Genomic DNA, 17,483 nt, shown 5'->3' with positions numbered 1-17,483 from the left:
CTACCAAAACTTCATCAAGAACAGAAGAAAAAAGTATGTACTGAGACCAAACAGCCTAAAATTTACCCAAATAAGACATAAAACTTCAATTTAACGTGCAGGAAGAAATCTTTTTTTGCGATACTAAACGGTTCATATCTCGCATGTTCGAAGTTAGCGTGAATGTCACAGTATTTGAATAAGTCATGAATGATAAATATCGTTAAAAACAACAACGGGATATATGTATGATGAAACATTGGCAGCAACGGTTTCAATTCAATATTTAATTCCCAGCAATTCATACCAAGGTACATTGCATATATATATATATATATAAATACATATGATTTCACTTCGAGCTTACATTCTGTCGTTCGTACGCTGTTTTAATACACGCACATTAAACATTCAAACATATTGTTGCGCTTTTTGTTCTTCTGGTGTTATTTTACTGTTGTGGCTTTCGGAAGCAGAACAACAAGAAGCACAACAACACATATAACTACAACATTTTTCTTTTGGTAGTTTGATTAAAGCAGTAAATTAGATTGCAAAGCAAACTAAACATGAAATACATTATGTTTACAAGGATGGCCGAATTTTCATCTCAGTGAAATATAAGCTACAGTAAGCATTGTGGTTGGAAAATACATTTTCTCCACCGACACCGTTGTAGTCTCCATTAAGGTTGTCACTGTTACAAACGGAGTGACAGCTTCCGCTGATTTGAAATTGGTCACAATAAGCATTATTATTATCACAAGTTGCGCACCAAATATCCGAGTGCCACCAACCACTTCTGTGACGGTTCGCGCAGTTAAAAGCATCACAGTCGTCGTTGTCTCGGTCATAGGTGCTGAAAGTTTTGCCCAAGTTGTTATATATACGCCAACATTTAAGAAAAAAATACATGAACACTTAATAAAAAGCATCGCACCTTTATTGTAATGTGCTATAAAATAAAGCCGCTTTCCGGAGCACAATATCTGAATTGTAAGGTAAACAAAACTGTCAAGTGAATAGTAAGTGACAGTTCATATAATTAATCAAGCATATTAATTTTGAAAATATGTCATCTCATAGTATCACCCACCGATCTGACTAGTGGCATGCATAAACGTATTTTGAACTATGTCTGGAACTGAGACGGGGCACAAGCCATGGACGATACCATTGCAAGTCTGGGGTTTTCTCAATGTTCTAGTATTTACTTCTTCCCCTCGTATGTCTTCTTAACGCAGAGAACATTCGGATAGAAGGTTCCGAGAAGTAAATATAATGTAATTAGGAGTTTTCCCCTAAAACTATAAGTAAACGAATTAAAAGAAAATTGGAACTTCAAATTAAAACGTATACAAACCGGTTGTTCCACCATGTCTGCCTAGTTTTTTCAGTCTGTATTTATTACTCTCAGACTCAATCTGAAACTCGGTATATGAAGCATATTTCTGATCTCCACCTGACGTGATAACATCGAAGCGCAACGTGTAACCTGTTTGGTTTGTAAGATAATAGAGTTTCTCATTTCCAAGCCAAAAATGATCGTTCAGATCACCAAATCCTTTTTTTGTACGCATCCCAGTTTTGATAAAAACTGGTTGTGCCACTGTGACGTTGAAAAACATGGATAGGAGAAAATAAAATTAGGATAGTTTTTAGATTATGCATTTTTTTATTCCCAAGCCAAAATCATCGCTCAAGTTACCCCAACATGGCTTTGTACGCATCCAAGTTTGGTTGAAACTTAAGATACAATGTCAAAGTTGAAAAACCTAGATGAAAAATCATCAAAAGTATCCTTAAAATACGTTGGATTGATGGAAGACTGCGATAAGGATAAATTAATAACGTTAACAGGAGTATATCGATGGATTGCTTCCGATTATCAACGTTGTCCCTCTTTATATACCGAGTCTGTTATTCTTGGAAACATTTAAAAAATATAACACAATCTTCTCTTATTAATTTGGAAAATACTAATCTATGACTTTAATTAATCGTCAATAACATCAGTTTTCTTTTGTATCTACGGGTTTAACGACCAATTTCCAGCTTTTAGGTACATGAAAGCGCTCCAAAGTTTCAATCCCCCTCACTGTTGATAACTTTCTTCGTCGTTTGTAGGGGGGGGGGGACAACCCCTCTGTTATTTTTGCCGATGAACTTTTTTGTGTTTATATGAAACTGTTATGGAAAGTTTCAAACGTATATGGAATACATCGTCAAGTTATTTGATTCCATAAAAAGTGGTGCGTTTCCTATTGAACTTTTGGAACGTCAATACAAATTATGCAAACAGTTGAAGCCGTACATGTCATTTTTAGCCTAACCGAAGCAAAAAAAAACAAAAAACTTTTAAACAAGAGTGCTACATGACGAATACTTGAATTTCCTCTGGATCGTTAGTCCTCTCACAAGGAATTACAAACTGACTTACTGTCCATCCTCCATCATTATCCATTTTACAGTAAAGAGTAAATAGTGAACCCCGCCATCCAGATGTTAGAATGGTGTAAATGCCATCTTGTGTATGACCAGCGTCGTAAACATCCGTACAGTATGTATGGTAACCTTGACACACGCAAAATATTGAAAACAGTCATCGTGTGGATTCTGCTTATTTTATTTATTATGTATTAAGCAGTCAACTAATGATTTAGCATTATAACACCAAACCTTATGATAGCGTAGTGCTTTGCAGCTCAATTAGTTGTTTCTCGTGCGCTACCAATACAAGTGAGTAGTATTATTCAGTATTACATCACAATCACATCCTGTTGTTAATCCATCACAATCAAATATAACTAACATTTCAAAGAACTACCTATGTAGATACATTGATCGGTATTGTTTGAGGTGATGTTTCCTCGTTCACAGAAGAAAAAAAACCTGTTAACGAAAGTTACGTTACTATACAAGAAATATTTTTAAGCTGAAGTCATGGACAAACGTGTAAGACTGCGGTTGTATTACTATGATAAATCATTTAACTCAATGAACTTACCAGATAGGGCCGTAGTGTATAAGTTAGGTGTGTTGGTGCATTGAAATGTTCCTCGTAATCCAGATTCATATGATGGTTGATATATTGAAAGAAAAATAAAACAAGTAATTATTCCCCCAAAAAGTATATTAAGTAAGTTAGCATCTTAATGTCATCTTCAAAAATGAGGATGTTGGGGCGACAAACGTGGCCAGTTACAATACCGGTCTTTTGATGTTTCCTCGTTCACACAATACCACTTCAACGAAAAGTTAGTTACCATAAAATAAATAAGTTTTACATTTAATCATTGTCTAACCGGTTAGACTTCGGTGGTAGTATCATGACAAATTATTTAATCATGAGGAACTTACCAGACAGGACCGTAGTGTAGAATGTAGGTGTGTTTTTGCATTGAAAGGTCCCTCGTAAGCCATGTCCATAGGCTGGTTGATGTAATGAAAGAAAAAAAAACGATTCCACAGAGCAAAACATCTTACCTACAGTAAGTTAGCATCTTAATATTAATATCTAAGAAATGAGGAAAAAGAACATACCTAGTCAGTTAGAATTCCGGCCATTGAATATTTCGATATTTGTTTAGTTTATCACAGAAATATTTTGTTACATTTGTAATGACACACATTAAGGCTCAAACATAAGAAACATCTTTGAATAACATTAAAGGCAGAGCAATATATTTACCATCGATGTAATCTCACAATACTGTTAATTTGAAAATTAAATTAAGTTAATTAACAAGCGAAGCCCTTACCATTGGTCAGTGGTACTGTATATATCACCAATAGCATCACAATCATGGTAGATTTATAAACTAGCTTTCTTTTACGAAATTGGTTTTGCAAATTAAGATTATGTGTTAAAAAGTCTAGCACATATGTTCTAGAATACAGTCTTTTTATCACCCTTGTTGGTCTCCACTGTAGAAACTATCGACTTGAGGTATTGATTCACCGATGTCAGGCGCTACAATGACGCGATCCTCTTTACCGTGAAGCACATTGAATGGATTTTGAGTGAACATGATAAAAAAATAAATCGATTGCAAGTACACATCTCTTTTGCTTATTCACTTTCTTAATGGACTCACTTTAGATTAATGGAGTGTAAATCTGAAGTTCTAAAGAGTTCTTAAGAAACGAATTGTATCGTTTATATAAGCTTTTTTCTTTCAGACAATTCTTTTGCAAACTTTGGATTGACTAACTGCTCCAACCGTATATTAATGTTAGGATTATTAAAACGTATGCGCATATCTATTACAAGTATTAATGCGAGGCATTATGACCTCCGTTGTTAATATATTTTGTTTGTATTACTCAATAATTTGTAATATATAATTGTGTGATGATTCCTAAATTCTTTTAAAATACTATTAAATTGATGTCCATAAATTTACATATTAAAGTCAGCTTATTTAATAAAGGTGAATATACGTAGTGCTTATTTTACATTCACGTGTATGAAACTATAAGACAATTTTATCTGCTTTACATGAGATATGTAGATATGTTATTGTATTTCATAGACAGCTTATTTGTATTTATCTTTATAACGAAAACTTTTCGTAGGATTAGACCCCAAAAAATAGCTCTTAGAATAAACATTTAAACTCACAGGTTCGTAAGCAATGAGGGAAACGCAAAAACTCTGTATCGAATAAACCAATTGGACACATGGCCGATTAACTGAGGATGTCCAACCACTTATACGATATATTGAAGAATGTTCTGTGTCACAGCAGATACTAGTCACTATTGTATTTCCTTATGTATCACTTGAGTGACTCTGAATGGCAAAACCTAGATTGAGCATGACTTGAAGGTATGAGCTTTATCCCTTTGTGTCCTGCATATTTGTCTTGTTTGTGTCTTGTCTTCGGTTATGTAATGTTTGGGCAGTACATGGTATGCATACATTTCAGAGCTGGAGAATATTCCTCATTTGACTCCCAGGGTTTGAAAGGTACAGTTGTACAAGACTGGCTGTGTCCTCTGTGGGCGTGGTAGGTTGGTTATTTTTGCTGTTGTGGTAAGACCCTGTGAGGGCACTAAGTTGTATTCAGGCTTCTTGAGGTGCTTGAAGCTTAGCCTGCGAGGCCAACATATTATACGCAAAAAACCATATATTATTTATTGACACCACCTGAGTTAATTTGACCAGTAACCGGTTCTGTGTGGATGTTTCGTGGCGCCAGTCTGTACCTGGAGAGCGGGAGCAAGTCAAAGCCCAGGGAAGTAAGTCACATCATTTTTCTTTGTTAAAAACATGTGGGGACAGGTGAACAGTGACATTTTGTTTATTGAAGAAACAGAAAGTGTCACTGTTGTTGTAGGGGGTCGTATTCCGACCTAGGTAACTTTGGCTCTAGCCTTGGGGATATGTCATTAATACTTAGTAATATGTGTTACAAGATAATGCAATCAGGGATCACTTTAGAGAGGAGAATTGTGTCTTGGGGTATGGCATGATATTTCAGATACAGAGATTATGTTCTAGAATAATCCTGGTCATGTGAAGCTGCCCTAGGGGTAGGGATAGTATGTATATAGTAAGTGTTGTATTGGAGCAGTTAGTGGGGCATTATAGAATTGGGAGCCTTATGATTATTTAGGACTTGGTGGTGGGTTTATGTTACTATTTATGTTAGTATGTGTTATGTGTTTTCAATATCCTAAAGGGAAATTTACATCTGCAGGAAGATTCACTGTGGGTAGGGTTCGTATTACAAATTCCCTCGGGGTAATTCCAGAGCATGTATAGACAAAATACTAGTTAACGTGTTTTGTACCCTGCAGTTCTCGACCATCATCAGCGGAGAAAGAGAGACAAGGGGCGCTGGCCTAAAAAGGGCGTGGCCCAAAAGACTAGTTGGTGAAACAGTGACAGCGACCTGAAGCTCACCGAACTTTTGGATTGAATACTCATTTGAACTTTAAGTATCAGAAGACGTGAAAAGAGATCAAGTTTCTTAATTTCTAGACTTTCCTATGTTATAATTCAATCATTCCCTTTTGTGATCTAGGTGAAGGTTGTGATTGATGTGAAGGGTGTGATTAAGTTGAAGGGGAGTTTCAGTCGGTAATTGTATCGATATATTTTTCTGTTCTATACACCCACATGTCCGAGTTCTTTATGGAGTCAAGTACCTAGCTGTTATCCTCGCCTTATTTAACAAAGTTAGCACTATTCCCTTATTGGTCAGGGGAACAGTGACATTCTGGAATTAATAGTTCAGGTAAAATTTGTATTCCATCTGTTTGCAGATTTCGTCATTTGAGCACTTTAGTTTTAAGTAAAAACTTGATGCAAACAAGTGTGACGTCACATATGCAATCCTACTAACAAGATATGTTTTGTTTCTCTTCAAATGTGAATTTAGTTTATGTTTTGTTTGCATGTATGACATCATAGTTCCAAGTTAAGTTTTGCTACAGAACGTGTATTGAATTTCAAATGAATACTTCTTGAATACAACATATATTAATTTAGTGCAAATCATACCTCTTTTGCAAATCCCTTAAATGAATTTACCACTGAAAAGCTGCAACAAATTATTGTTAAATGTTACTATGATCTCTGTTTTACTTCATATTTTGTTTGATCATTTTTCATGCCTCAATTTTTTTCGCTTTACTTATTAATCATTAAATGAAATTGTTAGTAACAGTAAAGTATACATAATGCACGCAAAGCCAATATGCAAAGAGATCAGAAATAATAGTAAAAAGAACAATGGGAAAAATCGTGTCATTATGAAGTTTTTATTTTGTCAGAACAGTGTTCACCAGAGTAAAAGTGGTATTGATTTTATTGACTTGATTTATTATTTTCACAGATAGTATAATAAAGAACACTATTTTTGTAAAAGCTAAGTACCAATTAGTCGCTGGTAGAGCAATATTTCTTAAAATCTCTTTTTCCGCTCAATTAATCGACACGCTGTGTTCAATACAAGCAATATTTGTATAGAACATCATAATACTCATTGCATTAAGCAATTGATTAGAAGTTGCTCTGGCGAAGATTTTCTTCTTCTAAAATACAGAAAATATATAAACGGACTGCATATGTTATAGTACTTTGACTCTGCTTTAATGGTCAGTCAAGCTTACCTGTCGGTTGGTCAAAGCACTGTGTGCTATATTTGTTTTGTCAACAAAACCGTATTAATTCACTCTTTATTGAAATTTGTCTTTAAGCTATATGTTTACAGAATAATCATTTTTGATAAGAACAATTCGCACTCACACACTTGACAGATAATCTATATTGCACGGTTGCTCGATAAAATAGTATGCAGATATGGTCTCTCTTTCCTTAAAAGTGTTTTTGACTACTCATATATCACTGTATAAGATGTTATAAGAAGTTGTAGGGAAGACTCCTTGTCGTCATCGGTGGTGTATACTTTAGACATATCTGTCATAAACAACTTTCCATAAGAGAAGTCTATTATATCTGCCTTGTGCGTGAATATAAAAAAAAAATAAATAAATACGGGATATCTCTCAAATGAAATAGGATACTGGTAATTTATAGAGAATAGCATAAAACCCAACGAAGCACATATGGCTTGATGATATACTATTTAGATATTAGAAAATTGTATGTTAACATACTCATACAAAGTGGCCCATATTTATAGATTTTGATTGTTCAAATCATTTTCAGTTAACTTTTGGTTAAATTCTTCTATTTTTGTCCAGCATAACATTCTTCCTATTGCCATAAAGTGATATTATAGCTCCTTTAAGTTCCTATCAAGCTCCTGCAATTGCTTTCACTCTTTGCACTTTTGACCTTCAAGTTTCCCTCGTTTATTCCCATTGTTCCCGAATTAAGAAATACATAAGAAATTGTTCGGTCCATTTTCCGACGTCTAGTTTATGAACCCGTATTATCAGACAAGAAAAAACATAACCAAAACTTAGGACCATGTGTTGTTGCTTTTTTTTAGTCGTGATTGGTTCATTCGGTGATAGATTTTGATGAATATTAATGTTGTTCCAAAGTATGTAATATTGGCCTAACCAGATGCCCCATCACGTGTGACGCAAGCTTTGCAACTACTGAGCAGTTTTTATAGAGGCAAATTTGCTCTGGAAAAGGAATCATCCAGTGCTCACAATCAGCACATGACCATATAATTTATAGCAAATTCAGTACTCCAATCAGTGTCTTGAATTAAGTTTACAGTGTTTAGTTGAAATATCAATTGTGTGATGGGAGAGATTAGAGCGTCTTGAAATCAACAGAACGTTTGGATAATTTATTTGCGTGGAGCTTGTCGGAGCTAGGCTTCCGAAATATCTCACCAAGCAATTTCCCTCGGGGTAAAGGTAGTACCATCTCTACCGAGCTACAGGCGATATACTGATTTCTTGGGGGGAATAAAGTAACAATTAGTCTGCGCACATTAACTTATAAGTAGTAATATAGTAATACAGTACTTATAAGTTATAAGTATTGTAGATAACAAACAGGCTCAGTGAACGTCGAATGTCACAGTCAGCTGTGAAATTCATATAAACGTTACCAACCTGCTTTGCAAATGTATGAGCAACTACTTACCTTCTGCCTCAATATTTGTATCATTTTTCTACAAAGAGACAGGCATTTGGCAAAAATTTGGCATAATTTAGAACATATTATTATGTTGTGTGGTATATGATGTGTACAATTTGGAGAATATGAAATAACATGTAGTATATGAAACACAAGTTTTTTTTCGCCACATCACATAGTTCAGTGCGCGGGAACGGTTTAGCATGACAGTACAAACAATTGCAAGTCTTTTAGGAAAGGTTTCTGAAGGACGAACCAAGAAAGACAAATGAACAACGATCATATTGTTTTACATCCTTTCATTTCATCGCATTCTTAATTTCGTGATTAATGATACAACACTATAACTTACGGAATGTAACCCTATTCCCTTAATGTATTAAATTAAATTAAAACTTAATCACCATTATAACATGATGGAATAATCTGCCAACGGTTTGGAAGCAAAGGATAAGTTCTGGGTATCGATGATGTGATTGCTCTTGAAACTTCAAAGAAAATATAATTCATATTTAGTGAAACTCTTAACAGCAACATAAAGACATGAGGATATATAATGATTATAGTAATTTCACCTTTTCCCGTAGTATAAGGTAGTATAAGGTAGTATAGGCTGTAACTCATTGTGTGATAGAAACAAATAGTGGCATTATACTAATTTTATCAACGACATGAAACTTTCCCTAAGAAAGTAAAAATTAATGAATTGTCGCCTCCTACATTTTTGCAACAATACAACGTTTTAATGGTTGTCGTTTCAAGTTTGATACTGAGGTGCTCTGTTTTTTCCCAAGTAGAGAGTATTAGTAAGAAAAGGATCCCATTCATGCTTTCTTAAAAAAAAAGGAAAATTGAAATGAAACTTGATAGGTTTATATATATATATATATATATATATATATATATATATATATATATATATATATCCAAATATATATCCAAAAAGAAAGAACCTAGTTGCTTCCATTAGCAACGAATTGATGTTTTCTAATAGCTGAAAGGTTAAATATGAGTCTAAACAGGTTACATCGACGATATTGAAATTATTTTGCTCAAGAGGAAGGCCGAATTTTCATCTCCGTGAACCTAAGGTTGCAGTAAGCATTATGGTCAGAGAAGATGTTTTCTCCACGGCCGCCGTTGTAATCTCCATTAAGGTTGTCGCTGGTGCAAACGGTGTAACAGCTTCCACTGTAAGGAAACTGATCACAATAATTATTACTATAACAATAACTACACCAATGATCTGAGTGCCACCACCCGCCTCGGTGTCCTTCCGCGCAGTTAAAATCGTCACACTCATCATTGTCTCGGTCATGCGTGCTGAAAGCTTTGCCTCTATTGTTACCGATACGTGTACCTGTAATAGAATGAACAACGTAAATTACAATAGTTTTGAAAGATCTTGTCTAAGTTTTGAATTGCAATGCTAGCACAAAGACAAAAATTACAATACAAAAGAGGCAAGCGCCAGTTTATAAAGAAAGTGCATGCATAATGTTACTGAAATTTATTAATATACAATGTAAATGAGAAAAACAAAAGTCCGTCATTAAATATTGTTAATCAGTGTTCATTGATACGATTGTATCTGTATAGACAAACATAACATTTATAAATTTATTGGTCAGCTATCTAAAAGGTAATTATAACCATATCTCGTTTCCTCCCTTAAGTAAGATTTAATCCACAGTCATGAGCTCAAAAAATCGTGACCTTGTGAAAATTCAATGCTACCCTTGTGACATCCAGTGTTATATGTGTATATATCTTAATACGTGTCATAAGTTTTAGTAGAGAGTAACATTACCATTGTTTATCAAGCATAAGAATAAGGAGAGAAGGTGATTTTAGTTATGCAAGTTCTATCTTATAAAATACAACTATCGGGTTTTAATGAAGAATATAAAACAATATGGTCTTAAAGTTATTTATGTTAAAACGATTCATCTTAATACTTGTCATAAGTGATCTTATCAATTTGCATATAATGCGACAAAAACAAATAGAGACAAACAGGGGGATTCTGTAATACAATCATAATGTATTCATTCAATTAATAAATTATTTGAAAAACAAGTTTGGACTTGTGTTTGATTCAAAGTACCAATAAGCTATAATTAGAGTCAATGGAATGTGGAAACAGTATAGCATATGTGGCCAAGAATTCATAGTTGAATACGTTAATCCTTCCTCTTGTCAGTTGTTTTTTTTTTCGATCTTTGGTACCTTTTTTATATTTACATGAATTTCTCTTTTAATTTTCTTCGTTGTTTTGCATTTTAGCTAGTCTCTTTTCCGTTTCCGTTTCTTTAAGTTTCGTTACTAGACTTTGATTTCCTGATCTCAATTTCATGTTCTGTAAAAGGATATATTCTTCTCTCATTTATGTGCACAGCAAACAATGTCATGTAGAAACGTATGATAAACGGACATTTTGACAGTTTTATCACTCAAGGACCTATATATAATCGGCACTGGCTTGTTAAAGCTTATTTTGTGAAGCAACGTTAAAGTACATTGTTCGCTAACATGAAGTTTGACATACTGCTTTCATATACGTACATTTCATTCATGTAACTTAATCGATGGATCGATGGATCGATCGAATGTCACTTTTATTGTTAAGTATAAGTGACATTCGATCGATCCATCGATCCATCGATTAAGTTAAATGTATGGAATGTACGTATTTGAAAGCAGTATGTAACAGTTCAAAGTAAAATGTTAAAGTTGCAGGTTCCCAGAAATATTGATCAGGAAATTGTTAGCTTGAAATAAGTCCTAAAAATAATATTAAGAAAAGCAGAAAAGATTGTATATGATATTATTGAAAGGGGTGACTAACCTGTTGTTCCAGTATGGTTGCCTAGTTTATTCAGTCTGTATTTATTACCTTCAGACTCAATCTGAAACTCGGTGTATGAAGCATATTTCTGATCTCCACCCGAAGTAGCAACATCGAAGCGCAGCGTGTAACCTGCTTGGTGTGTAAGATAATAAAGTTTCTCATTCCCAAGCCAGAAATCATCGTTCAGGTCCCCAAATCCTTCTTTGTACGCATCCCAGTTTTGATAGAAACTGGTATTGCCGCCACTACGACGTTGAAAAACCTGAATGGGAGAAAATGGTATAAGGAGACAAACTGAGGCATCGGAAGGATCGAGACGATGATATATAACATCTTAGAAAGGAAAGGGCCCTATTACTTATGTTTGGAATAGTCGCCAGTAATATGTTTTCACAATGTATTGATGCTCTAATAACTTACTGTCCATCCTCCACCATGATTCATTTTACAGTAGACACTAAATGGTGAATCTGGCCATCCAGTTGGTAGAATGGTATAAACGCCATCTTCTGTATGCCCAGCGTCATGAACATCCTTGCAGTCTGTATATACAACTTCGCAAGTTTCACCGTCACCTTCATATCCCTCATTACAATAACACTGTCGTACTTCATTCTTGACATCACACACAGCATTGGTACTACAGCTATAGTCAACTTCACAGGTAAGTCGGTTATTGCTACAGGAACACTTTTGAGTGCAATCATCGCTGACAAAAGTTTCTCCATTCTAGAAGGGCAATGACAAGCATGATGATAGTTGTTAAATTATCATCTTCTAATGTACAGTAATTACGATGCAATATGAAACTTTAAATTTTGGCGAAAAATCAGAAATAATTACTAACATGGTAACTTATCATTGTAGTGTGCAAGTATCGCTAACAGACGCTTCCCCCATTCAAATACGTATATTAAAAGTACGATATTAACCAAACTGTTATAAATCTCGTTATGCAAAAGAAAATGGAAATTAAACAAACGTTTCTATTGATAATGTTTGAAAAACAATATCTTACTGGAATGACCAAATTGGCTTCTGTAACAAAGCATCCACATTCCTTTGCAGGAATACAGTCACTCTCTAGCATTAAGAAACCAGCAGGACAGATGCAGCCCTCACTACCCAGGCAGTCATTGTCACATCCAGATGTTCTACTAGGATAGTTACATGTTCCCTGACAGTTACATATACCAAAGATCTTGTTGGATGGACAGGCAGAGATTAATGAGTCTAAACACGGAAGACAAAGAAGAAGTAGGGAGCATGAACTTGTAATTCAATTGGTTAAGTGATTCCCAGTCAACTTTCAACTGAGAATATATTAAGCAACAATAAATAATTTCAAGGTTTGGCCATTTTTTTACTTCAAGTGGCATAATATAAAGGATTTTACTCGCATTTTAAATTTTAACGAAGTTGTGTTTTTGCTGATATCAATAAGTCATAGTCACATCGAAAACGTTATGAATTTTGGAATTACTATATATATATATATATATATATATATATATATATATATATATATATATATATATATATATATATATATATATATATATATATGTATATATATATATATATCTATATATATATATATATATGTATATATATATACATACATACATACATACATACATACATACATACATACATACATACATACATACATACATACATACATACATACATACATACATACATACATACACGCATACATACATACATACATACATACATACATACAATGGTATTTATTGATGTTTTGATATAATGGCGACGAACTTAGAAAGAAAATTTATACGATGGGCTATGTGTTTAATTTTCTCTGGTGTATCAAACTTACCTACGTTGCTGTCAAGTGCGATCATATTCACAATGTTATACCGACTCCATTCATCAGCAATACGAAAACCTTTGTATGATGAGTGAAGGGACGATCCATTGGACAAGGTCATATCCATACGAAGTTCGTAGATTGCTTGATTTGGCAAGTATGATAGCTTTTTATTTCCGATCCAAAACTCAGTTGCAAAAAATCCAAAGCCTTCTTTATACTCTGACCAATTTCTATTGAAATTTACGGAACCGTCGGTGCGTCGTTGAATAACCTTGAAGAAAATAAATAAACAAAAATATCAATTATATTGTAAAAGAAGGTAGTACTGTTGTGCAATTTAGCAGAACCTTTACTCCCATTAGCCACAATTTTGTTTCGTTTAATTGTACAAATATTGTGACTTTCATATTATAATACAATATATGGCAAAATGCACTGAGACACATTTTTTTCTTTCTTTTACACGATCATGTTGAAGTGAATCAAGAACACATCAACGTGATCCAATGTAAACTTTCTGCGGGAAACATACCGTCCATCCTCCTGTTCCGACGTCATGGTTACAGAATACCTCAAATGGTTCTTCATAACCATCTGGTTTGATGAGGTATACTCCACTGGAACTTGATGTAGAACATTGGCGTTGAACATCTCGACAGTCCTTCGGATATTCAGAACGTTGATAAAAGACGTAAGGATGACCTGGTTCATGTAAAGCAACAAGTTAATATTGAACCAGGATGAAAATTTAAAACTGAACGGTAATTTATATTAATTTGAGCATTGCCTTTATCCCAAGTTATATGAGGAGTAACAACGCAAGGTATTACATTAAATTGTAAAACAATTATTGGGAATAAAACGATTACCAATGTAAGTGAAAGCAAACAAGTATATCGTTTTGAAATGGCTGGCTAAGTTTCTGTCAAGTGTTTTCTGTAAATTATAGTTTTACACGTTGGATAGGAAGAATTTAATTATATGCAGTCAATAAATCTGAAGATTATCTACAGTACGCCACTTCCTGTGGAGTCAATTAGCGTGCCTTTATGCTTATTATAAGTAGTTTGTAATTGGATTAGAAAATGTATAAGGATGAATGGCAGGCATGTAATGTATATTTCATTAAACGGAAATTAATCTCAGTTGAACTTAACCGGTGTGGTTGTTTGTCTCAAGAAGGAGTCAGGTTAGTCAAAAGTTTACAAACTGATAGTCTATTATCTTACTTTGAAAGGCATCTACAGTTGAAGGTGAACTCTCTTGGTTGTTATCCTGTTTAAAAACAAACACTAATTCATGAATGTAGAAATTCAGAAAAAATGGGGTACAAGGCATGACTCCTAACAAACAAGTGAACGGTAAAGGAACTAACGCGCGGAATCTTTAATATATGCTCATATATAACAACTGATGAAATCATAAGTTTTTGTCAATTGGAACAACCATTTAAAAATTTTACAACATGATGTTAGCACACAGAATATATTATTAAAAAAACAGATCTGGCATGAGTATTTGGTCACAGAATTTACAATGGTTTATCGTACTTGTTTTCTAAACATAGTGTTTAACGAAATAGAAGTATACAAATCGTAACCTTACATATTATTTAAAAAAGCAACACCTTTTCTAAGTTCTCACGAATGATTCGTAATCATTTAGAACAAGAGTGTACAATTTTTAGTCGATACCATTGGAATTAGGAAAATATTGCAATCACATGAAGTATTGAGCACGTCGTGACCTGCTACACACAGAGGCAATCGGAACCTAGTTTCTCATTTTTGGTTGGCTACGAATTGGCTATTGGCGAAGGCTAAATTCATATTAATATAATTCACTAATTTGTAATTGAAAGAATTACTAGAACTAAATCTTTCAATTGTTAACGTCTTGTGAGTTTTGTTCACCTGTTTCGCAAAAATAACAGCAACTGCAACATAAATGGGAATGGCATATCCTAAATCAAATCTATTGTAACTGCTTTAACTTTGTCAACGAACGACAAAATAATTGTCGGGAAAGTTTTAAATGGTTTAAACAACTGAAAAAAAGGACAGAAGAAAGAAGAAGAATTAATTCAACAAGATTCAGTCCTGACTGATCATGTTTTTCATAATAAGATTGAATCGGTGTTACACTATTTTATACGAAATTAACAGAGTAACAAAATATTTCACCTATAAACTTCACATAAAACTTTAAATTTGTGTCGTTTAGAATAGGAAACTTCAAATTATGTCAAGTACAATCAATTTATATTGAAGGCACAAAGTCGTGTTTAACTTTTATTTCATGAATCTTATGAAATGAAATAATTGTTAGCTTAGGGTTTTATTCTGAAATATGAAATTACATTTATTTTTGCTTTTTAAATGCATATTAGACTCTTCTGTCTTTGCATTGTTACAACGAATGTCTGATGAATTTATAAATATCTCGGCGTAACGGGAGAACGTTATATTTTACCACACGACAATAATTCAATACGATATAAGGCGAATACTAATATGGAAACGAAACGAATTCAGAAACATGGGGATTAAGAACCAAACATGATATATATATAGTTGAGCGATAATATAATGATCTAAAGACATAGGTATAATTAAGATCAAGCGTTCAATCATTACTCAGAGCGGACATTAGCTTCAAATTTACCTAATTGAAAAGTATCTAAGCAGCCAAGGACGATTTGTAATTTGAATGATACTGGTCCTGTTAAGTTTAGATTGCAGTGTAATACTCGTTGGAAACAGATAAAAATCCAAATCGAGAATTAAGGAATTGTTGACAATGTGTTGGAACAAAGCTTGTTAAAAATATTAGAAATTTGTATGCCTTGACATTTTTAATCAAACAAAATATGGGACTTTTCTTTTTCACGCAGTTCTTATTTCATTCATACCTGACACGATTATTGCTAATTCTCGGATATCAAACTGTTTGTACTTAATGTGAAAAAGTAAGCTCCCAGTATTGGATATAAATGAAATATTGTAAAACAAGTTTGATATTATAAAATAAAGAAATTGAAAAATCAAATATTTGACTCACCAACGACGCGAAAACGCTTCTCGTTACAAAGAAAAACACGAATACCCCTCGAACAGCCAAACGATTGTCCATCTTTACTGGTTCAAAGAAAAGTCAGGAATGACGGGTCGGTTTGAAACACACGTTACAACTGACAAAAATGGATTTTAATAGTTTCAACATCAATGACCTGAGAACAGCGATTGTGCTGACGTGGCAAATGATATATAAAGATTTTATGCAAAAATTGTTTGGCTTTAAGCCAACTGTACATTTTGTGCGTTACTTAAATTGAGGGATATTTAAAGGCATTCGTACATCAGACTCATTGAATTTGGTACAAGGCAATGTCAGTTGGCTGAATGCCTAGATAATGAGGGGAACGTGGCAGCTGCACGCTTCAACTAAATAAATATTTAATTTTCTTTTTCTTCAGGAGATCAGTTGAGTTATAGGAAAACCTTTAACACTCAATATTAACCTTGCACATTTGCTTCAGGAATTTCCGAAGTCATCGTTGATCAGTTATATATTCATTGCATTTAATTTGCTGGTATGTTGCTGATGTAGTTGTTTGTCCATGATCACATAAATAACAGAGTAACGCTCACTTCAATATTAACAAAAAAATAAAGGATAGATAAACATCCTCATGACCAAGGTGCACTGTCTTGTATTCTTTTCTCTTTTTTTTGCTCTATAATACCATATAATCATCAGTGAGGACCTCTTATTTAATTTTTTTATTTGTTCAGGTTAAATGTTCACAGTTGAGAAGTAAATTCGTAAAACGCCGTACAGAAGCAAAATGTTTTACTGAACCGTACAATTTTACTACACCGTTTGCTGTTGTTTGCAAAAGCCATTTACATTACCGAAATATGATATATATTTCATCATATGACTGGTTGGTTTCAAGGTTTTCAAAAATAGAAACAACACGAAGTAGATACCAATACTAATTTTAATGTCAGAACATAGAAATACAAACGCTTAACAAGGTTTTTGATTGATTATATTTCACTGTATACGGTCAGAGAATGACAAGAAGAATCTGGACATGTTCAGATTGTGTTGACAATTACATAAGTTCCTTTTATGATCACCAAGTACATCGCGGGAAAGAAATTAAGCTGTGAACTTCAACCCTGCGGTCAGTTTACTAATATTTAGTCTTGGGAGGCAAAGATGAGTTTATA

At 33.8% G+C, this 17,483-nt stretch overlaps 2 protein-coding genes across 3 annotated transcripts in view; both read right to left on the bottom strand.

The window, feature by feature from the left end:
* Positions 1–17,483, bottom strand: part of LOC139974234 (fibrinogen-like protein A) — a 74,794-nt gene that overhangs the window by 31,498 nt on the left and 25,813 nt on the right. The window lies entirely within an intron of this gene.
* On the bottom strand, positions 9,434–16,470 carry LOC139974216 (uncharacterized). The gene is made up of 8 exons (XM_071981214.1): positions 16,306–16,470; positions 14,475–14,520; positions 13,778–13,947; positions 13,252–13,516; positions 12,424–12,638; positions 11,826–12,134; positions 11,403–11,667; positions 9,434–9,914 (listed from the first exon to the last, which is right to left on the bottom strand). The coding sequence occupies exons 1-8, from the start codon at positions 16,375–16,377 to the stop codon at positions 9,607–9,609; spliced, it is 1,650 nt and encodes a 549-aa protein (XP_071837315.1). The 5' UTR covers positions 16,378–16,470; the 3' UTR covers positions 9,434–9,606.

This window comes from Apostichopus japonicus, chromosome 9 (genome assembly GCF_037975245.1).
Source record: "Apostichopus japonicus isolate 1M-3 chromosome 9, ASM3797524v1, whole genome shotgun sequence".
Classification (NCBI taxonomy): domain Eukaryota; kingdom Metazoa; phylum Echinodermata; class Holothuroidea; order Aspidochirotida; family Stichopodidae; genus Apostichopus; species Apostichopus japonicus.
Note: the sequence above shows the minus strand (reverse complement) of the source record. Positions and strands in the feature narration are given on the sequence as shown.

Excerpts from the sequence above, each read along its gene's own strand:
- LOC139974216 (XM_071981214.1), bottom strand. The coding sequence starts at position 16,377 with ATGGACAATCGTTTGGCTGTTCGAGGGGTATTCGTGTTTTTCTTTGTA. Across the intron at positions 13,517-13,777 it reads TCGGAACAGGAGGATGGACG|GTTATTCAACGACGCACCGA; the intron begins GTATGTTTCCCG and ends ATTTTCTTCAAG. Across the intron at positions 12,135-12,423 it reads AAGCCAATTTGGTCATTCCA|AATGGAGAAACTTTTGTCAG; the intron begins GTAAGATATTGT and ends TTGCCCTTCTAG.